A 24634-nucleotide genomic window follows, 5' to 3' on the forward strand; every position below is an offset into this window, starting at 1 on the left:
GCCCAAAAGGAAGGGAGAGGAAAAGCACAAGCAAGATTTGAGTAGTATGAAGTTTTGGAGTATCTAGGAAATCTCATCTCTTAAATAGCTCTTGTCCTATAAATTTTGCTTCTTCCATGTCTCTTGAATCTGGCCACACCCTAGTATCTCCTCTACCATACTGCCTCCTTCACCTTACAACCTGGACTATGGCTGTTGTCCCACACTTGGTCTTCCTTTTCCCACTCTGGTCCCTTCCAGTCCATTCTCTAACCAGCAGACAGAGTGGTATTTTTGGAATGTGAATCTGATTATGTCCCTTGAATGTTAAAACTCTCTTATGATTTTCCCTTTCTCCCACGATAAGGATCAATGCATTTAGCATGGTTTACAAGACCCTCTGAGGTCCAGCCTCCACCTAGCTTACCAGCCCACCTCTTGTTATCAGTGTTCCAGGCACACTGCCCTTATTTTACCTGGTTCCTTCTGCTACAGGTTCTTTGTAATTATGGTTCCTCTGCTGGAAATACTCTATCCTGTCCCCAGTCCTTCCTAGCTAATAGTCACCTCCTCAGAGAAGGCTTCCCTAATTAAGGTGATCACATGGTCTTAGTTTATATACTTGTGGAATTATGTTCCTCTCCTTTTGTGGAGAGGACTCCACAAAAGGAAAGGGAGAACACTCCCTTTTCCCAGTGTTCTAATTATAAACTTATTTCTTTAATTGATTGATGTATATCTACTCTATCAGCCTGTGAGCTGTACAAGAGCAGGGACCATGCTTATTTTGTTCATCATTTTATCTTCAGTTCATAGCACAATATTTGCCACCTGGAAGGTAGTTTCTATTTGTTGAATGAATAAAAGAATATTTATCTGTGTATTTGAATGTATGTTGAAGAAGCCTTCAGGGAGTGAAAAATTTATGTTGGAAAACAGTGGAAGATAGGATAAAGGGGATAATCTTTATTCCATCTTTTAGGAGCTTTTAGGAACCATTGGACATTCTAAGAGGAAAGCAGAAGCCAGTATTTGGAAATAGGTGGTAAACAACATTTGTTTAGAATGAGAATAAAAAAATAATTAGAATATTCTTATATTAAACTAAAAAATAATGAACTTCTGGGGTATTTGGATGGCTCAGTCAGTTAAGTGTCTGACTCTTGATTTCAGCTCAGGTCATGATCTCACGGATTGAGTTCAAGCCTCACATCAGGCTCTGCGCTAACACCACGGAGCCTGCTTGGGATTCTGTCTCCCTCTCTCTCTGTGCCTCCCCCAATTGCTATCTCCAAAAGTAAATAAAAATAAACTTTAAACAAAATAATGAACTTCTAACTATAGCATGTAACATTTGAGAGGCATAGAAAGTACAGTTTGGGTTGTATTCTAGTGTAAGTCAATTATGTTATTAATGGTGTTTGAAAATAAAATAAAAAAAAAAAACACAAGGAATTCCCTGGATACCTCTGAACTTCACAGAATGCAGGGCACTAGGCAGACTGGTTAGTCTCTGAAAAACATTTTTAGAGGTGCATGTTGAAACTTGTGAAAAATCATCACTTAAGAGGAAAAGTTGCTCTCAGTGTCCCTTCATATTGAATCTCAGTAGTTAGAGTTATTTTCTTTATAATATCATGCAATTCTAGCATTGTAAACATCTTATAAGGCTACAGAATATTGAGAGGGGTGTTTAAAGTTTTTCACAGTAACTTTGTTTCCTGTTTTTAAAAATATACGTCATTAGAATACATGTGCTACAAACAACCATACGCTTGGAAATGGCAAAGATGAGATGATGTGTTGTCACCAACACTTCAAGTTCTCCTGGTTCTGTAGTAAGAAATGTCCTATCTTCCTGAATGCGCATGGGTTTTGCTCTGTGTTCTTACACAAGCTTGTGTATAATCATGTTCCTGTATGGAAGAGTTTATTCGATTTCCAATATATAATAATAGGAGAAGAAATTGAAGCCCAGAGCCTTAATTTGGTCAAGTATCTATTCTCTTAGATGCATGTTTATCAGCAAGGACACTACAAAGTAAACTTACTAAGTGTTAAAATGCTGTTGTGTCTTACACAGGCGGTACTTTGGAGAGAAGATTGGGTTGTATTTTGCCTGGTTGGGCTGGTATACCGGCATGCTCTTCCCAGCTGCCTTCATTGGATTGTTTGTCTTTCTGTATGGAGTCATTACTCTGGATCACTGCCAAGTCAGGTATGGGGAGCTCTGGGTGAACCTACTTTTGCTTCTATTTAGAGATGGGTGGTGATACTTTGGGGATGTTCCCAGATCATGGGCCCACTTTTCCTTCTAACCTCCTTCTCAGTCACTCCTAAAAGAAATCAAAAGGCTCTGTTCACAAGATCTTCCATCCATTATCCATGCTGCTGTAGTCTTCATACACCAGGGAAGCAGGGTTTACATTTGTAGGCATATAAGCCACTCTGTATCCACAGAAAAAATCACTTCCATTCACTGGCTAAAAGTTACTCTCTTTCTGACTTTTTACTTTTTCTCTTCTAATATTGCAAAGTGGCAGGTTCACAATCCCTTTTTATGAATTCTGTGTTTTTGTAAGGACCGTTTAAACCTAAACCAGAAAGACATCTTACCAACTTGTTGGGCCTTGAGAATGATTGATGTTGAGGATTGTTAGCTCTCTCACCATAATATAGTGTAAGGTATTGTACAGAGTTTATTGCCAGGCTGAACAGTGATCCTAAATAATAAATGTGCCTTTTAGAAGTGATTACAAAAGTAAAAGGGATTGATTCTCCTGCCTATAAAAATATTTTACTTTTTGGTGAAATTGTTAATGGGTATGTAGTTTCCCCCCAGAACTAATGCATCATATTTTTATTTATTACTCCATTATTAGTTTTCACTTACCATACACATAGAGTTTGAGGCAGACACTTTTAGGTACCTTGTTGTTCCTAAAATTCAATACAAAACTGTTTCAAATCTGTGCAATGTAGTGAATGACTTTTGTGTAATTTAGGGTATAACATCCAATGTTTTGCTTCATGTATTTTCAGAGTTTAACTTATTAATATTTAAAGCCAAGAAACAGCCTCATAAATAAGTAGGTTTATCAAATTACTAAAATCTTCAGGCATTTGTTTACATTAATAACAGATAAGGCTAGGAATCTAATCAGGACAAAAATCTGGTCTACTGGGTCTTATTTAGTGGTTGAATATTCTGGTGAAATTAGATGGAAAAACATGCTCTTATGTCATTAAAAAGTGGTCCTTTTCTGTTCTCTTTTCCAGTAAAGAAGTCTGCCAAGCTACAGATATCATCATGTGTCCTGTGTGTGATAAATACTGTCCATTCATGAGGCTGTCAGACAGCTGCGTTTATGCCAAGGTAATTTCACATCTGCAGCATTTTAGGTGGATTGAATCTTTCATACATTTTCCTGAGGAACAGAGGGTAACTGTATTCTCTTTGTAATGTCTGGTCCTTGATTCTCAAGTTTATGTTGTAGGAGAGAGTTACCTCTATCACTTGGTATTCTAATTCAAATATGTTTTTTACTGTATATGTATTTTAAATGTATTAGCTCTGATTATCATCACAAGAAGCTTCAGTGTGCAAACTGCAAAGAGTACAGTTGTTAGAGTCAGAGAAAGATTCAAATCTTGACTCTGCTCTTTGCCACCTGTCAGTCCAAGAACAAGTTACTTAATTCTCTGAGCCACAGTTTTCTTATCTGTAAAATGGAGAACATGATGCTTGTCTCATACAATGGTTATAAGAAATAAGCTGAAATGTATACTGAGCCACATGCTTGGCAAATGGTAAGATCTTGGTAAATGAGAGCCGCCATCATTTTTCTCCTTCATCATTATTATTGTCAAATAAATTTTAGATTCAAGACTAGTTCAGCTACTTACCTCCTTGATCTTGCACATGGACAGTCTCTTTGAGGCTGAACTTTTTCATCTCTAAGATTCCCACAGTGATAGCTGCCTTCTCTGCCCCATGGAATGTCCTGAAGACCAAAGAGGATAGTCTTATATGGAAAAGTGCTTTGAAAAGAACAAATACATAGCATCATTATGTCTATTATATATAATTGCATGTCCCTTTCCCATGTTATGCTTTTATTTAAACTTTAGACACATTCATTGAATTCCTTATTTTTTACTTACGGTCAGTCTCACTAATGCAAAGCAATAGCTGGAGTATGGGCTGCTGAAGACTTTCCAAACACCACTGCCTGTCAACTTGCCCAGACTTCAGAAACAAAGAGGGTTGGCAGACTTTACTGAATGTCTGCAATCCCTGCAGCTTGGATCTATCTAATTATACTGTTGGCATGGCAGGGTTTTGTTCGTTTTTAACGAGAACATTTGATAGACAGCCCAAGAGCCCGCCCATCCATGATGTCATCAGTAATGCAGGTGTCCAGTCCATGTGGGTGGAGCCCAAACCACAGCAGCCAGGTGTGATTTTAGGAAGATTTGGCTAAATGCTGCAAGGGACCAAAAAAGCACAAAATATTCTCCCTGTCTTTGGAGAACATAGAGATAGACCCAAGAAAGTGAGACAAACTTAACAGAATGAGCTTGGGAAATACAGATTTGGTGAGGCCCAAAGAGGTTTGTCAGCAGTATAATTTGTTTAAAGATCATGAATTAAGCTTGAATGACTCAGGTGTAAAAAGTCTGCTTTTGGGGGAAACCTGGGTGGCTCAGTTGGTTAAGCGTCCGACTTCAGCTCAGGTTACGATCTCATGGTCCGTGAGTTCAAGCCCCGCGTCGGGCTCTGGGCTGACGGCTCAGAGCCTGGAGGCTGTTTCCGATTCTGTGTCTCCCTCTCTCTCTGCCCCTCCCCCGTTCATGCTCTGTCTCTCTCTGTCTCAAAAATAAATAAACTTTAAAAAAAATTTTTTTTAAAGTCTGCTTTTTGGGAGTCTCAGAAAACCAATGTTTTGTTGTTATTGTTGCTTGGGAGTATTTGTTTTCTACATGGAAAAATATGACTGGAGCGAAGTTCTCTCTTTAGGAGATCCATGACAATCCCTTAAAAGGATCATAATGGACAGTTTAGAGTATTCAGATTTTATAGGAGCTAGTTGAGCAGCTATCCTACTGAACATAAGATCTAGAACAATAATAATTATAATAACAGCTAGGCTATAGATATCAAAGTAGCTAGGCAACCTACATTTTTATTTCTAATTCTTACAGCAACTTCAAGGTAAATGTTATTACTCTGATTTTACTCAGGTAAAAATTACTTTTCCATGGTCACACAGCAGTAAGTAGCTAGGCCTTGGTTTATCTGACTGGAAAACATATCATTGTGCCATATTGAGGCTACAAGATGTTTAGATTATGGATTTCAGATTTGGTCTTGCCTTTAAAAACTTAATAAAATGAAAGCTAAAACACTACAGAATGAAATAACTGAAGTTCTATAGCATTTCCTTTAGAAATACTTATTAGAAATTCCAAACTGATTTCATGGAACTGAGGATACACTGGAATATTGGATCAAATCAGAGTCTCGATCCAATGTAATCAATGGCTGTTCTGCTGGTCAGGAATGCTTCATTCTCAACCTTTACATTTGCAAGGTCAGCAGAAAGGACTTATTGGCTTGTTTCACTGGAAAAGATACTGGAAGCCCACACTGTCTGGGAAGAAAGCCCTCACAGCCCAGAACTTGGCCTCCAGGCCCCCAGATGTCTCTTTTTGGCTACCTCTCTACATGTTCGTTTTGCAGACAAGTTCTCATCACATGCTCAAGAAGGTGGCTGCTGACTGCCACAACACAAGGCTTATATCTTCCTTTCTTTATCTCCTTAGGCATATTTTTATAAAAATTCTTGGTCTGCCATTACAGAATGTCTCTTTCAGAACCTGTATGTTGTCTAGTTTGGAATTCTTTGGAGGCAGATGTCTTCCCCAAATACTTTATTGTTTTGGCCTGTGCATGTTTGTCTCTTGGAGGTGTCAACTACTTTGGGTAACGGTCATAGGACAAGCACTCAGCTGTCAGTCCTGGCGATTTTACAGAAGGAGAGGACAATGTGTCCTAGGCACCACTATGCGCTGCACTTTTCCAGAGGACTTTTTGGTCAGAGTTTCTTTTTTAAGCCTGCCTAGAACAAAAGAGAATTGGGCGGAGCCACTGTCCCTTGATTGTTATCCACTAGCCCTGGAGTTTAAGAGGAATGGACTGAAGAGAGAATGCATAAGGACAGATGGCCAGGGAGCACCTCCTCATCTCCTCAACCAGGCAGAACTCTGAGCACCCTTATATTACCCCAAGAACCAGCACCTGTAGCTTGTCCTCCCTGTTGCAGGTGATTTGATAGGGGAAACTAACTGTCCAGGGACTGTGGAGGGAGAGGCTGGAGTAGAAATTATGTATTTCTCCAAGCTGAGCTCCCACGCTGTTTGGGAACTGCCACTAACTGTCTCCATATACCACCATATACTACCACCTACACACACACACACACACACACACACACACACACACACACACACGCCAACTCAAGGCAACTTTCCATCTCCCCTGGGGTTTCTCAGAGTCTTTGTTTGTTTTTGTGTTTTGTTAGTTCCCTGAATCTACTATCTTGCTTCTCCAGGGTTGATTTTGGCAGAGGGAGGCATCAGTCTATCTTAACTTACATTTTAGTAGGAACCAGAAGTCCATATTAACTCACCCCTCCTGATTCACATGTTCCCAAATAACTGCAGCCGAAAAATGTCTCTCTCCACATGTTTGTACATCAGTCCCAGGGAGGGACTCTAATTGGTTCTGTTTCAACCACATGCCCCCTAGTGACCTACATGAGAGAGATCTATTACCAGGAGAAGGGAGGAAAGATCATGTGAGTAGCCAAAAACAATGACCACCACAATTCATTCCAGAATCTACACTGATGGTGCAGGCTACAACTTCCACCAACTCCCTATAAATACCCTAATAGCACAGACCAGCCACATATAACTGGAACTCTCAAGCTTGATTTAATTCTCAATGCATTATACAATATGCAATATACAACTTAACAGTCCCTCTGGTATATGAATAAAATGGCTTTTGCCTCTTATCTACATTAAATATTTGAATGCTGCTCATCTCGCCTATGTTCAAAGAAAAAAGAAGGCATAAACTTTTGGAAAATTTTGAAATACTTCACAATATGATATAACAGGAAAAGACCTGTTTATAGTTGGTGCATTCTCCAAGGGACAGTAAACTATATTTTATACAGAGCTATAAAGCACCCCAAAAAAGGTTATACTTTATGAATGTATCAGTCATCATTTCAATTTGGCATGACATTGGTGTGATTTATCCTGGAGGTAGAAATGAGCATAGCAGTTTTGCAAGACAAATATCTTTGCTTTCTGCTGTGGTATTTGTGATAGAATATATTATTCTAGCAATAAAGTATTTGCTAGATAAAGTATTTGTGTTGTGTGTAATAGATAAATACAATGATTACCCAAGGCTTTAATAAAGGTGGAAGTGGATTTTGTTAATGGTCTGCTCTCTCTTCTTTGTAATATTAAAATCCAGAGGGCAACCCAGAAAAATGTTTGCCCAAAACTACACAAACAAAATATCCATGTTTCCAAAGTGAATAAATGAGGCATTAAAAATAGAAATCAGAAGACTTTAAAGCAGCAACAATCACACCTTTCTGGTCTTAAATATAAATTTTCCATATACATATGTGCACATGTAATAGTTTTTATGGTGTACAAAAGAAAATTCTTAGCATTCTTGGGGCTGCTAATTAATTTCCAACTAGATGATACCCATATACAGGGTACAGATTCTCTTTTGCATATCCAAACTACTCAGTTGGAGGAACTCCCTTCTTGATTATGATCCAAAATGAGTATCTCCCAAAGGAACCCTGCAAAATTCATTTATTTGTATAGAATTGAAACAAATGTGAATTGAAATATAGTATATGAGAAACTAGTTTAACTATGATTCATAATATTCCCAGGTAACTCACCTCTTTGACAACGGAGCTACTGTATTCTTTGCTGTTTTCATGGCAGTCTGGGGTAAGTGTCCTGCATCCATGTAACTTGAGTTCCCCTTATATGCTTTATAATATGTTCCTTCAGAAATCTGACTTTGTCCTGTGGATGTGAAAGGAAGAAGCTTGCATAAATTCAGTTGGCCATTCTACTGGACACAAGCTGATAAATAATTCATTTATTTATTTAAAAAATAATGTTATAGAGAAGAAATATGTCTGATTTCTCTTACACCTTCAAGATTTTCATCAACATTTCATTATTAACATAAAATTCACCTTCTGTTGGAGACAAAAATAAAGCTTATAATATATCAAAAATTAGTGAGATCTAAGTACTCACAGAAGTATATATCGGACTTTCTGCTGTGAGTGGAATCATTTCATCCAGGTAATGTATGAGTACCCACCTCTGGGTTTCTTTCAGTTCTGGTTAAAAAGACCCCCTATAAACGGAGCTCCTTATAAAGCTGGATTGAGTCCTTCTATATCAGTTTAAATCAACAGCTCCATAATAACAAGGTGTGATGGAACATTCACTTAAATAATTTCTTAACCCAAGGAAAGTACTTTACCTACTTCTTTGTAAAATGAGTTTCATAGTATCTTTCTCATGAAATCATTATAAAGTTTTAACTAGTAGTATAGAAGAGTCTGGACAAATTCATAATAAATAATTGTGGTTATCTTTGGAGAGAGGTTAAGTGAGCAGTGATGGGTAAGGGAAAGGGTAAGTGAGCAGTGATGAAAGACAGGTTTTTACACTATATGTTTTCAATTTGGTTTGAATTTTTCACAATTATTATGCATTTCTTCTAGAAATTAAAATTCCAGAATCTCAGTTTTGATGTTACAAAACTCTGCTAACTCAAGACTTAGGCTCATGTTGTTCCTTGTGTCTGGAATGAATATCAGATCTTCTCCATCTTTCAGAGGCTAACTGAATTGTCATCTTCCTCCTTTGAACTTCACAACATTTGACTGACTTCTAGCCTTCTTTGGACACTTAAAATGAGTTGTATACACACATTATTTCCCTTAGTAGGTTCATGTTCCTCAAGGATCATTATAGTGATTGAAGATTCATACATTTCTTTTGAAGACAGAGATTCATATTTGTTGGATGGATGGATGGATGGATGGATGGATGGATGGATGGATGGGAAAAAGAAAAGAGAAGGGAAAGAGAAGCAAATTATCAAAACAGTTTCTTTATAAGACAAGGAATGTATTTAAATAGTCTCTTTGACAACTGGAAATACAAAAGCCTTGTTCTCTTGAGGAGACTTGTTCTAGATATATTCTGTTTTCCCTACCTAGAGATATTCAAAGAAAAAATTGTCTCTACCAGTACATATCTGTTGAAGGGACATATTTTTTTAAATTTTTTAATGTTTATTTATTTTTGAAAGAGAGAGAGAGCAGGTGAGGGGCAGAGAGAGGGGGGGACACAGAATCTGAAGCATGCTCCAGGCTCCAAGCTGTCCGCACAGAGCCTGACACAGGGCTCAAACCCATGAACTGCGAGATTGTGACCTGAGCCAAAGTCAGACACTTAACCAACTGAGCCACCCAGGCCCCCTGAAGGGACATATTTTTAAACCTGTGACTCTAGCACCTCTGTCAGTGGGCATTGGACCCAAAACCCATAGGTTAGTAAGTGGCCTGGGAGAAGACCTGAAGTTCTGTCCAAAGAGGAACTAGCAAGATCACCCACAGTCTTATTCTAAAGAATATGGATTGAAAAATGTGGAGAGAGACAGGGAGTTAGCTATAGGAATTGACACTGAAATGTGCATAAAGGTCATGAGGGAGGGAGGAAGAAGGAAATTGAGATTGAACATAAGGTGGAAGTAGGAAGAATTATGAGCATGTTGAAGTTATGAGAAATCAGAACCTTGGAATACGCAAAAGCAAAGTGCTAGTGGAAACGATAGAAAGCAGAGAGTCCAGAAGCTAACTGGTAGCCAACTAGGAGGAAATGCAAGACAGTCCCCCAAAGGGAAACAGGGAGAATATAGCCAAGCTGTGTTATTAGTGGAGTATCAGGGTAAAGACCTAGGATCTCCTATGGCTGAAGTCTCTTGAACTGCTGGCTTCTGTATCCAGTCTCTGAATAGGCTCAGTCTTTTAATCCCCATGGGATTCCCGCCTCCCTTGACAGGGAGGGCTTTGTGAAAAGCCCTCATTATTTGTTCTACCCCTTAGTACATCTCTGTCCCTTGCAAACAAAAGAATCTAATCGTAACAGAATTTTGGTTATGGGACTGAACTCTTAGATCAAGAATTGTATATCTGGTTTTTCTAGAATATACTTGTATTGGTAACCATGATCAGGAAGTATAATAAGCCATCCAGTGCTTAAGCTATGCCATGGTTACAAATGAGGATACTTTAGAAAATGTCTTCATTTATTAAACCAGGAGTTCCCAAACTTTTCCAGTTGTGGCACACATATGAAATACTATTTGCACAGCATCCTGATGTACATGAATGAGTCTGCTCATGGCCAGGGATAATACTGCCCTCACCTGCCTGAAGGTTTGAAGGGATTATTACCTCATGCATACCTATAATCTGCCCCTGGCATACCCACTGGTCTGCTCTGCTTTGGGCCATGAGTCTACTATGTAATGAGTTAATTCTTCTGCATAGAGAGTAATTTTCTGGAAGAATTAATACATAAATATACATTACCTACTTTAGTATTTCACCAATTTTTACTGAAATGATGTTTTCTTCTCCTAGTTTATCCACTGAGACTATAGAGAAGTAAAGTTCTGGGGTATTATAATGTTTGTCTAAAGTGCAGAGGTCATCATCTCCTCTACCCCTCACACAGTACCACCATTATAAAGGGGATTGCATCCCTTCTTTGCGAGTTGGAATGCCTTATGCTGGTGATAACAAATATGTGTATTTTATCCCTACTAACTTCAGTTGATTGGGGGTGGCTTTCTGGAACACGAAGCTGAGAAACTTCTGAGTTCCAAGTGGGTGGATTGGAGATTTGACAGTCCTTGGGCTTTGGAGGGTACCCAGTAAGAATCTGATAGATGTATTGTAATAACCTTTGGGAAGAAGCGAACATTTTAGGACCACTTCAGGCAAGGCAAGCCTGGAATAATTCATTGTCTGAATTGCTTTGTCTTAGTTGACAACTTACTGCTTAAATCTTGGATGGTTCCCAGAAATGTAATCATTTGAGAAGAAGAATGACTTACCCCAGGTGTTTCTTGGTAGATGCTCTTTGCAGAAATCTGGAATGGCCAATAGTAACAGCTATAGTAATAGCACACACTTGTTGGTTTCCTATGGGCTGGACACCATTCTAAGCATTGTACAGTATCCTCTAAGTTAATTTTTATAGCAGCATTTGAGGAAGGTATTGTTATTATCCTCATGTGATAGATGAGGGAACTGGGGTAGTAGCTAGAAAGTGGCAAACCCAGGAGTTAAACGGGGCACTCTTAGCTTCTACAGTCTATTGCTAGATAGACTACTATTTGTAGCCCTGTTTGCTTCTGCTTCAGAGATATAAACTTTATGATAAAGGACTGTTAACCTCATCCCAAGCCCCATTTATACTGCTTTGAGACGGTGATGTTCCATAAAAGTGTGTCACTTCTAATGGAGCTCAGCTTAGTGGTGTCAGGCTTATCCTTTATGACTGACAAGTTACATTTAAGAAAACAAATGCACTTTATTTTTGGGAAACTGCTAGATGCAGAGATGCTGAGAATAGATATAAGTGGTTTACAAGACCTGTAAAGGATGGGGCTGATGTGTTTATTTTGTTGCCCTTTGCTTTGTGTGTTCAGGACAGAAACAATAGGGCTCCATTTAGAATCATTCTGCAGCAGCTGGGAAGGGCCTTTGTGTGGGGTCAAAAAGCTTTACAGAACCCCACTACCTTTGTGAGTGGGGCCCCACTACTTTGTGAGGCAGGGCCTCCCGGGGACCCTCGAGGTACACTGTGAGCCTACAGCTCTGGGCTTGAACCAGAGTGTCGCTCTTTCCTCAGTGCTCATTTTTGTGCAGAAAGATTGAAGAAACAGAACAATTATGGCCTAAATTAGCTTCTCTCCCTAGGGGGGGAAATGAGTCACTAGGGAACTAGATGTTGGCAGAGACTTGTCAGGAAGCAGATTATATTTCTCTTTTCTTCATTTTTGGGTTTTTTTTAATCATTTTTCTTTTTTTTCTTTTTACTTTCATTGCCAAAAATTTATTTGCCCTCAGTAAATAATCAAATTAAGGTCCTCAATGTTCTCCAAAACAGAAAACCAGGATTGTGGTTATTTTAATGGAAATTCAAAGATTCTTTAAATGCTTCTGTCAAAAATTTGTTAGTGAAGTATGTCTCATTTTTAAAATAAATTTTATAATAATTTCCTTTTATTTGTAGGTATTTACAGCAATTTTATCTTTATAGTCTTACCTATATGTCCAACAAAAAAAATAGTGGTTGCATTTTCAAAAAAATGGTATACATTTACTAAATACCTATTAGGTGTGTAGGTATAATCACCTATGACACCATCAATTTCTCATAACCCACCAGAAAGAAATTATGGCTCCAGTTTTATAGATGAACATATTGAGGTTCAGAGAGGTTATGCAACTTGCCCAAGATTACCCAGTAACTGCTAAGTGGTGGAGTCTAGATTTTAAACCAGATCTGGTCTGCCTATTTCAAGTCATTCCAAAGTTTGTATATCATGTCATGTACCTTTGATAGGATATATTAAGATTTCATTACTCAGCAGACAATGCATTCTCACTATCACTTGACAATGGGAGTACAAAAATGAGTAAAATGTGATCTCAGCTGTCAAAAATTTCATAGTGTACTGAGATTGGTAATTACACAGTTTACAATCGGACAATGAGGGTCCATGCTGCCAACTTCCTGAAGCAAAATGGAAGCGCAGAGAAGGTTTTATACAAAAGGAGATCCTGAAACCAAGTCTTAAATTTGCCAGGCAAAGGAGAGGGGTTGGAGGGAGGTATAGAAAACATTCTGAACTGAGAACAGTGTGGGCAAAGCTCTGAAAAGAGAGGATGTTCAGTGTGATAGGAACATATAGTATGTATTAGTTTCCTAGAGTGCTGTAACAAAGTGCCACAAACTGGATGGCTTAAAACAACAGAAATTTATTCTCTCACTGTTCTGCAGGCTCAAAGTAAAAAATTAAGGTATAAAAAGAGTCATTTCTTTTCGAGGGCTCTGAGGGGGCATCTGTCCCATGTATTTCTCCTAAATTCTTGTGACAGCCAGCAATCCTTGACACTCCTTGGTTTGTAGATGCATCACTTGAATCTCTGTCTCCATTTTCACCTGTATTCTCCCTGTGTCTCTGCGTCTTCACAGGGCAGTCTTCTTATAAGGACACTAAAATGCATTGGATTAAGAGCCTACCCTACTCCAGTATGATTTCATCTTAACTAGTTAGTCTGCAGTTACCTTATTTCCAAATAAGGTCACATTTTGAGGTTAAAACATCAACATCTCTTTTATGAAAGGCACAATTCAACCCCTAACAGACAGTATGTTGGGGGCTGAGGTTTACTTATTGTAGGACATTTGTGCTGCAACAGGGAACCATGACTTCACCCTATAGGCAACAGAAGGCCAACTGAAGTTATAAACTGGAGAGTGATGTCATCAGTTGTATTTGGGAAGTAACCCTGGCAACAGCATGGGAGGAGTGAAAGTGGGGACCAGTAGGTAGCAGGTAGGCCACTTAGAAAGCTGTTCCAGTGTTCAGTCAAAATATTATGCAGAATTGGTCTTTAGAAAAGATCTAAATTACAGAGTAAAAACCTTATACATAAATGTGTTTTCCTAGTTTTAGTTATTTATGATATGCAACATAAATATCCAATGATAGAAGAATGAATTACAAAATTATAAGCAGCCACTAAAAACTAGTCTTTCAAAGTAGGTAATAGAGCACAAAGATTATATTTTAAAAACTGGTAAATATATATTAAGTATACAGATAAATGTGATTTCAGGTATATTAAATACTAATGAAAACAAATTATGTCATAATAGTAATGGTGATTTTCTCCATGTGACGGGATTATGAGAAGTTTTTGTCAGCTTTTATTTAGGTATAATTTACATAAAATCTAGCAGTTTTATTTTGTTTTTTTAAATATTGGTCAGACATTTCATGTTTCTTTTTTTTTAAGTTTATTTATTTATTTTTGAGAAAGATCAAAAGAGTGGGGGAGGAGCAAAGAGAGAGAGAGAGAGAGAGAGAGGGAGAGAGAGAATCCCAAGCAGGCTCCATGCTGTCAGCACAGAGCCCAACATGGGGCCCAAACCCACAAACTATGTGATCACAACCTGAGCAGATATCAAGAGTCAGACACAATAGACTGAGCCACCCAGGCACCGCCCCCCCCCCCAGCAATTTTAAGTGTACAATTTGACAAGTTATGTCAAATGTATATAGTAACCATCACCATAATGATGATATAGAACATTTTCATCCTCCAGAAAGTTTCCTCATGACTTTGCGTTGAGACCCTTGGCAACCTCTAACCTGCTTTCTACCACTGTACTTTCACCTGTTTTAGAATCTCATGCAAATAGAATCATTCACAATTTAGCATTTTGTGTCTGGCTTTGTTCATTAAGCTTAATGTGATTGAAATTAGTTTATGTAACAACATGTCAGCATAAGTAGTTTGTTCTTTTATTTGACATTTATTTTATAGTTGGAAATAGGTACCTTTTGACCACATTCACCCATTTCCCCCAGCCCCAGCCGCCACCTCACCACACTCTGGTCTCTGTCTCTCTGAGCTTAGAGGTTCTGTTTGTTTGTTTGTTTGTCTGTGTTTAGACTCTATGTATAAATGAGATCATAAACTTATTTAAATGAAAATTCAAAGGTTCTTTATGTGGTTCTGTCAGGGAGAGTGATGCCTCCATAACTGTTCCTTCTCAAGATTGCTTTGACTATTTAGGGTCTAGTTTGGTTCCATAAAATTTTAGGATTGCTTTTTCTGTTTTTGTGAAAAAATGCCATTGGAATTTTGATATGAATTGCACTGAATCTGTAGGTTATGGATATTTTAACAATATTAATATTCTTCCAATCCATGGGCACAGAATATCTTTCCATTTAATTGTATCTTATTCAATTTATTTCATCAATGTCTTATAGTTTTCAGTGTATAAGTCTTTCAAACTCCTTGGATATATGTATTTCTAGATATTTTATTCTTTTTGATGCAATTATGTATTATATAAATTTTTTATGTTTCTTTTTTTGTGTCCTGAAACTTTACTGAATTTGTTTATTAATGGTTTTTGGTTAACAGTTGTTTTACTGGAGTCTTTAGGGTTTTCTATACATTACATCATGTTATCTGCAAGTAGTGACAGTTTTACTTCTTCCTTTTTAATTTGGATGCCTCTTATTTCTCTTTCTTGCGTAACTGCTGTGGCTAAGACTTCCAGTACTGTGTTGATAAAAGTGGTGAGAGTAGGCATCCTTGTCTTGTTCCTGGTGTTAGAGGAAAAGCTTACAGCTTTTCCCCACTGAGCGTAATGTTAGTTGTAGGCTTGTCATACATGACTTTTAATATGTTGAGGTGCATTCCCTTTATACCCACTTTGTTGAGAATTTTTGTCATAAATTGATATTGAATTTTTTCAGATGCTTTCTCTGTGTCTATTGAGAGGATCATATGATTTGTATCATTCATTTTGTTAATGTGGTCTATCATGTTGACTGATTTATGGATGTTGAACCTCCTTGCATCCCTGGAATAAATCCCACTTGATCCTAGTGAATGATCATTTTAGTGTCACACTGAATTTAATTTTCTAATATGTATATTTTTTTACTTTTTCTATTTAAGTTTTTATTTAAATTCCAGTTACTTAACATATAGTGTAATATCAGTTTCAGGAGTAGAATTTAGGGATTCATCACTAACATATATAACACCAGTGGTTTGCTAATCATTAAAACCTTGGATTGCGAGTAACTTGTTCTGCGAGTGCTCCACAAGACAAGCAAGCATTTCTAACAAATTTTAACTTGATAAATGAGCGAGGTGTTGCAATACAAATAGTACGTGATGCGGAACATCACATGATCACAACTGAATCAATGGTTATTGAACTTTGCGTTGAAATACAGGTGCTTTGGATTACAAGCTTGTTTCCAGAACAAATGTATTTTGTTGAGGACTTTTGCATCTGTATTTATCAGGATATTGGCCTTTTGTTGTGGCATCCTTGTCTGGTTTTGGTATCATAATAATTCTAGCCTCACAAAATGAATTTAGAAATGGTACCTCCTCTTCTATTTTTGGAAGAATTTTGAGAAGGAGTAGTATTCTTCTTTAGATATCTGGTAGAATTCTGTCTAGTCCTTGGCTTTTGTTTGTTGGAATATGTGTACTTTAATGGCAATAACACACTGTCTTGATTATTATACCATAGTAAGCCTTGAAGTGTTATTCTTTTTAAAAATTTTTCTGGCTATATTAGGGACTGTGCATTTCCATTTATATTTTAGAATCAACTTGTCGGTTACTACCAGAAAAGATGCTGATAGTTTGATTGTGGTGGAGTTGAATCAAAGGATCATTTTGGGAAGGTTGAAAAACTCAGTATCAAATATGTCTGTCTGTGAACATTATTTATTTAAATGATCTGTAATTTCTCTGCAATTTTGTACTGTTTTCAATGTGCAGTTTGGGATATTTTGTTAAATTTATCCCTATGTATTTAATATTTTTTTATTTTTTATAGTTTCATTTCTATAATGTTAATTTCCAGTTGTTCATTGCTACTCTGTAGAAATACAGTTGACTTTTGTATATTTATCTCATATCCTATGACCTTTCTAAACTCACTTGTAAAGCTACTGACTTTTTTGTAGATTCCTTAGGATTTTCAATATAGATGATTATGATATTTATAAATAAATACAATTTTGTTTCTTCTTTTCAAACCCATATGGGTTTCATTTTTTCTTGCCATATTACAGTGACAGAATAACGTTAGATAAAAGTTGTGATATCAGACACCCTTTCTTTGTTCTGTGTTGGGGGAAAAGCATTAAGTGTTATACTATTAAGTATGCTAGAAAATATAAGTTTTTGTAAATACCCTTTGTCAAGCTGAAGAATTTTATCATGAATGGGTATTGAGTTTTGTTAAAAGTTGTCATCTGTATTAATAAGATAATCCTTTTTTTAATGTTTTTAATGTTTATTTATTTTTGAGAGAGAGAGAGACACACACACAGCATGAGCAGGGGAGGGGCAGAGAGAGAGAGGGGGACACAGAATCTGCAACAGGCTCCAGGCTCTGGGCTGTCAGCACAGAGCCTGATGCGGGGCTTGAACTCATGAGCCTTTGAGCCATGAGACAATGAAGCCTGAGCAGAAGTTGGCCGCTTAACTGACTGAGCCACCCAGATGCCCCAATAATTCTGTTTCTTAAAAGGTAGTTAATATATTCATTAAATTGATTCACTTTCAAAACCTATAATGATATTGAATTCCTAGCATAAACCCATTTTATTGTATATATAGTTGACTCTTGACAGTGTGGAGATTAGGTTTACCAACCTCCATGCAGTTGAAAATCTTTGACTCCCCAAAAACTTTACTAATAGCTACTGTTGATTGGAAGCTTTACCAATAACAGAAACATACATAATTTTGTATGTTATATGTGTTATATACTGTATTCTTACAATAATGTAAGCTAGAGAAAGAAAACATTATTTAAAAATCATAAGGAAATGAGGTGCCTGGGTGGCTCAGTTGGTTAAGCCTCCAACTTCAGCCCAGGTCATGATCTCACGGTTCGTGAGTTTGGACCCCACATCGGGCTCTGTGCTGACAGCTCAGAGCCTGGAGCCTGCTTCGGATTCTGTGTCTCCCTCCTTCTCTGCCTCTCCCCTGCTTGCGCTCTGTCTCTCTCTCAAAAATAAATAAACATTAAAAAAATTTATTTTCAAATAAAAAAATCATAAGCAATAGGAAAAAAATTTAGAGTACTGTATGGTATTCAAAAAAAATGCCATGTATAAGTGAACCCACACAGTTCAAATCCGTATTGTTCAAGGGTCAACTGTATTATCTTTTTTTCTATATTGCTGTATTTGATTTGCTAAAATATTTTTAAGATTTTTGCATCTATTTTTGTAAGTGTTGTCTTTAATTTTCTTCCAGTGTATTTTTTAGTTTTGAGGTAATGTTGGCCTCAAAGAGTGAATTAAGAAGTATCCTTTCTTCTGTTTGTGGAGAGGGTTATATAAAAATGATATTACTTCTTATATGTTTGATAGAATTCACCAGTAAAGCCACTTGGGCCTAGAGTTTTCTTTGCAGGAAAATGTTTAATAAAAATGTAATCTCCTCAACAGATAGAGAGCTCTTTAGATTATCTACTTCTTCCTGTCTTCAAGGACTCTGTAATTTTATCTAAGCTTGCAAATTTATTGGCATAAATGTGTTCATAATAATTTCTTATATTTTACCTTCAGTAGGATCTTTTGTGATACATTTTGTTCATTCCTGAAATTGTAGTTCATGTCTTTTTTGTTTTCCTGTTCATTCTGTGTAGAAGTTTATCAATTATATTCATCTTTTAATGAACCTTTTCAATGTTAGTGATGTCTTTATATTGTTTTTATGTTTTTTAATTTATGCTGTTATCTTACATTTCTCATGCTTACTTTGGGTTTAGTTTCCTCTTCTTTTTTAATTTCTTAAGGTGAATGCCTAGTTTGTTGATGTAAGACCTTTCTTCTTTTCAAATATAAGAGTTTAATGCTATAAATTTCCTCTAAGTACTGCTTTAGTTGCATCCTCCACATTGTATTTTCATTTTTCGTGAATTAAGAATATTTTCTAATTTCCCTTCTGACTTTCTCTTTGATCCATGAGTTATATAGATGTATATTGTTTACTTACCAAATATTTGGGAAATTTTCTAGGTATCTGCTTGCTATTGATTTCTAGTTTAATTAGGAGAACATATTTTGTATTATTTAAATCCTTCTACATTTACTGAGATTTGTTTTATAGCCCACAGTATAGTATCTCAGCAAATGTCCCCTGCACATTTGAAAAGACTACATATTATGCTGTTGTTAAGTTGTACATTCTGTAAGTTTCGTTTGGGTCCACTTGGGTGATTAGTCTTGTTTTAGTCTTCTACATTTATACTAATTCTAAATTTATTTGTGGATTTATCTAGTTTGCCTCTCAGTTATATCAGATTTTGTTTCATGTATTTTAAATATAGGATTTTTATGTTTACTTGAAGCCCCGTAGTCATTATGAAATTTCCCTCATTATTCCTGATAGTATTTCTTATTTTCAAGTATACTTTGGTATTAATATTGCCATTCTAGGCTTTCTTAAATTGAGTTTGTATGGTATATTTTTATTTACTTTACATTTACCTATCTCTGTCTTTATATTTGCAGTGTTATTTTTATAGACAGGTCTTACTCAAAAATCTTCACTCATATGAGGACTTTAAGAGACAAAACAGATGAACATAAGGGAAGGGAAAAAAATAATATAAAAACAGGGAGGGGGACAAAACAGAAGAGACTCATAAATATGGAGAATAAACTGAGGGTTACTAGAGGGGTTGTGGGAGGGGGAATGGGCTAAATGGGTAAGGGGCTTTAAGGAATCTACTCCTGAAATCATTGTTGCACTATATGCTAACTAATTTGGATGTAAATTTTAAAAAATAAAAAATCAAATCAAATATAGACAGGTCTTACTTTTTATCCAATCCAATAATCTCAGTTTTTTCATTAGAGTTTTAATGCCATTTACATTTAATATAATTATCAATACATTTAGTTTAAATATGCCTTCTTTTTATTTGATTTATATGTGTTTAATGAGCCTTTGTTTTATTTTCTTTTTCTCTCCTTTTTAATTAATTAGATATTTTCATGATTTAGTTTTGTCTCTGTTGATTTATTAGCTATACTTGTTTTAATCTTATAATGGTTATTCAAGGATTTATAATATACACCTTTAATTTATAGCAGCCTACTTTCAAATAGTATAATGCTATTTCACATGTGGTATAAGAACTGTAAAAAGGTATACTTTACCTTTTATTTTCTGTCCCTTGTTTATTGCTATATATTTTACTTCTATTTTTGTCCTACATCTTATTGCTATTCTTGTTATATTTTTTTCTTCTACATATTATAAACCTCTTGATACATTGTTATTATTTTTGCTTTCAGCAGGTAGTTATTAAAGATATTGAAATGAGGAAAAAATTCTATTTACCCATATAGTTATTTGGTTTTTTTATTATTTTTTGTTTTGAGAGAGAGAGAGAGAGTGGGAGAGGGACAGAGAGAGAGGGAGACAGAGAATCTCAAGCAGGCTCCATGCTATCAGCATGGAGCCTGATGCAGGGCTCAGTTTCACACACCATGAGATCATAACCTCAGCCAAATTCATGAGTATAGGACACTTAACCAGCTGAGCCACCCAGGAGCCCCTACTTGTTTTATGTGATCTTCCTATGTTTGTATCAATCCAGATTTCCATCTGGTGTCATTTCCTTCTGCTTGAAGAACTTCCTTTAAAGTTTCTTATAATGCAAGGCTGTTAGTGATGAATTTTCTCTGATTTTTAAGGTCTAAAAATATCTTTGCTTCATTTTAACTTTTTAAAGATATTTTGCTGGATGTAAAATTCTAAGTTGAAAGGGTTTTCTTTTTACCTTTAAATACATTAGAGCACATGTTCTCAATTAGGAGTTATTTTTGCCTCTCAAGAGACATTAGACAATGTGCAGACACATTTTTGGTTGTCACAACTGACAGAAGGGAGTGCTACTGGCATTTTGATCTAATGCATAGAGGCCAGGGATGCTGCTAAACATCATACAATGCACAGAACAACAATCCCCACCCTCAAGGAGGAATTAAATGTTCTAAGACATCGTTGATGTTGAGTTTGAGAAACACTGCTAAATTTATAATCTTTCTTTTTCTGAAGTCACATGGCCTATTTGAGTTTCTTTTGGAAAGTCATCTGACACTTCTATCTCAGCATTCTCATCTACAAGTGAAGATTAAAGTACCACTAACATATGGAATGTTTTGATGTAGAATAATGACTTATATTTTCAAAACAGTTGACACAATGTCAGTTGTGTCCAGATTGAAAAACATTGCCTTAAGGGATGCCTTTCCATCGTATGAAGGCTTGCATAGTCTTTTATAAGATGTCGCTGACATTCTTTTTTTTTTTTCTATAAAAGATTTTCCTCCTTTGTATCTGCTTTAAAGATTTTTATTTTTTATTCTCAGGAATTTTATTGGGATGTGTTTTGGTGTCATTTTCTTTGTCTTTCTTATAATTAGGGTTCATTTAATTTGGATCAGTAATTTTGTAATTTTTATCAAATTTTTAAATTTTTCCAGAATCATATTGTCACAGTCTCCGATTATGTGAATGTATGCTAGACCACTCAATACTGTCCTACAGGTCACTTAATGCCTTGTTCACATATTCCAGTCTTTTTTAGTCTTTGTGTTGTCTATACTTTTTGGATTGTTCCTATTGGTTTGTCTTAAGGTTCACTGAATCTTCTGAACGGTCTAATCTGTTAATTCTATCCAGTGTATTTTTCTTTCCATAACTTAGATTGTCCATCCCATATCTCAGTCAGTTGGGTCTTTGTATGCCTGGTATTAGTCTCCTCATTGTGTTCATGTTTTCATCTCCCTTCTTGACAAAGTATACTTATAACAGTTGTTTTATCATCTTTGTTCTATCATTTCTGTCAGTTCTGGGCTGTTTCCCTGGGATTGATTGAATATTCTCCTGCTTATAGGTTTTATTTTCCTGCTTATTTGTATGTCTGGTAAAATTTTTTAAATGTTCATTTATTTTTGAGAGAGAGAGAGAAGGGAAGGAGGGGGTAGAGAGAATATGTGAGTGGGTGAGGGGGAGAGGGAGAGAGAGACAGAAAATCCCAAGCAGGCTCCACATTGATGGGATAATGCCGGGCTACAACTCATGAACCATGAGATCATGACCTGAGCCAAAATCAAGGAGTCAGACTTTTAACCAACTGAGCCACCCAGGCACCCCTGTCTGGTGGTTTTATTAAATACTGAGAAGTGTTGAATTTTGTTTTTTTGTTGTGTTTCCTTAGCGTTGGACTTTATTCAGGTATGTAGTTAACTTACTTGCATCCCAGTTAGATTCTCTTGAGATTTATTTTTAGCTTGTTAGGATAGATCCAGAGACCCACTACTAGGAGACAGCCTTTATGAGGCCTCTCATAAAATTCTATGTGTTGCAACATCTCTGTACTCTGACTAGTGAGATGGTAAACTTCTTTTAGCCCTCTGTGAATTCTGAGGATTCTTTATCTACCAACAAGCCACCTCATGTAGTTTCACCCCATGCATGTCAAGAGCAGAAGGGACTTCATTGCTGATACCTTGATCTTTCTTTCAATATTAGCTCCTTTCTCTCTGGTACTGTGCCCCACAAACTCATGCCACTTCACTTTCCCCACTCTAATCTCTCAAGCTCAGTAATACCACTAGGTTTTGTTTGGGTTCCTCCACCTGAAAATGGCCTCCAAACAATGAGCTGGTGCCATCCTAAAGCTTACCTCAGTTATTTTTCTCTCAGAGATCACAGTGCTGCACTATCTGCTGTCCAGTGCTGAAAAAAGTTGTTTCTTATATTGAAGCAGTTAGTCCGATGGGTAGAAACAAAAAATCGCCGTCACCTGTAGCTTGATGGCTTTTTATAGAAGGGAAGCATACACTCAGGCAGGGCCTCAGAGAATTTTGGTTACTTTGGAAACCTGCCATTATCCATGGTGTCTCCTCATTTTTACCAGTTCAGAAACACTGTTGGAATACCCAGAGCTAATTGCACTTGGACAAACAGACACCTCTTATAAACTCTGCAAGCACTAGTACATTATCCAGAATATGAAAATGCAAGTATATTATAGAGAGTATTATTTTATAATGACCATCTAGAGCATTTTCTTCCTGTATCAGGATACTTAGGAAGCTAGATTAATCATTATATGGTGTTTGAGCTTGGAAATCAGTGCAGCTGGCAAAATCCCTGGCACATCAAAAGAGTGCAATTAATAACTGTTAAATGAATGGAAGAGGGACACAAGAACTATTTTTTTCTGCTGAATTAGTCATCTTTATTCCATTTCAAAAAACACCCCTAGAGACTGGTTTATGTCAGGACACCCTTCTAATATCCTTCATTAGATCAAACTCTGCAAAATTTATATTCTTAGACCCTTGTTTTTCTTAACTTACAGGTTGACTATCTGGATACATTGACTTTCTCCAGAAAGGTTCTAATACCAATAATTAAACTTCAACTTCTTAAAATATAGTCACATTCCTGTTTTTCCTGGATCCTGAGATTAACCTTATCTTGTATGTTGGGGAGTTTCACAAATTCTCTAGTCACTTGTTTACATTCACTTGCATTATTATTGCCAATGACCCACCTCAGATGTTGCAAATTAGCAACCAATAAAAATACTCTGGTCGTCACCAATTTTAAAAATATACAAATTAAGTATTACTTTGAAACTGAGATAGTTCACATGAAGAAACTTTGTGGCCAGATCCTCAAACTTTTGAAAAATTTGAAAATCTAGCCACAGTGTAGTCAATGGAAACTGAAGAACACCTACCACTTCATATGGTGCACACACACTCCAACTGGTCTCATTCCCTACCACTCCCAATTGTGTGGTTTACTCTTGTAGGTTTTGTAATGATCTGGTCATTTTAGCATTTGAGTTTGTGACTCCTCACTAAGCTCATTCAATATGTGTAGATTTTACGAGTTAAGTTCTCAGGAGATGACCTCATTCCTCTACTTCTAAGTTCTTGGGAAGCATCCTTGTAACTCCTCTGTACCTTCTCCAAATGAACATTCTCAAAAAGTTATAAAGGACAGAGATAATTAAATCTGTTAGTATTATCCATTTCACTTTTTAAAAAGAAGGAAATTAGAATTTGGAGAAAAATGACTATGTGTATGAAGGAAGTTCATTCTAATTTCCTAGGAAGAGAATCACGTTAACCAGTTTTCTGAAAATGCTTTGAGTCATCAGACAGAAGGTCGCTTTTCTGAAATAAAAATAATTCTTTCCTTTCCCTATCTACTGCCAGTTTTATTGCTGACCACAGTTCATTTCTTGTTTTTATACAAATATATAATAATCTTTTGACAAGTTAAGGAAGGAAGTTAGACTCTAGGATGTTTAAGCCCTTGTTTTTCTCAAAAAGATAAGTAAACATGCCTTTATAATTATATTGTGGCATTAGACACAATTCTCCTCTGGACTTCCAGGGTAGAAATTTTCAAAATGAAGAATCAAATTATGCCTCTGAATACCTGTTATGTTACCAAAGGGCAAATACTGGTAGCATGTATCCCTAGAAGCTTTGGGAATAAATGTGGGTTTTTTCAGGTCTACAGAAGAAAAGAATAGATCTACAGGAAGGATAGAGATTAATGCCAGGCTCTCACAGTAAAGCTATAACCCGAGGTATGGTACTTTGGTTTTTATAACTGTT

The 24634-nt window shown here is 36.5% G+C and overlaps 1 protein-coding gene across 6 annotated transcripts in view; it reads left to right on the forward strand.

Moving 5' to 3' along the window:
* Window positions 1-24634, forward strand: part of ANO4 (anoctamin 4) — a 416532-nt gene that overhangs the window by 321872 nt on the left and 70026 nt on the right. For all 6 annotated transcript variants that reach the window (XM_060656635.2, XM_060656636.2, XM_060656637.2 and 3 more), the window contains 3 exons: window positions 2063-2197; window positions 3259-3355; window positions 7974-8034. In XM_060656635.2, coding sequence (XP_060512618.1) covers window positions 2063-2197; window positions 3259-3355; window positions 7974-8034 — 293 coding nt within the window. The remainder of the gene's footprint in view (window positions 1-2062; window positions 2198-3258; window positions 3356-7973; window positions 8035-24634) is intronic.

The sequence above is a fragment of the Panthera onca genome, chromosome B4 (genome assembly GCF_046562875.1).
Source record: "Panthera onca isolate mPanOnc1 chromosome B4, mPanOnc1 haplotype 2, whole genome shotgun sequence".
NCBI classification, from domain to species: Eukaryota; Metazoa; Chordata; class Mammalia; order Carnivora; family Felidae; genus Panthera; species Panthera onca.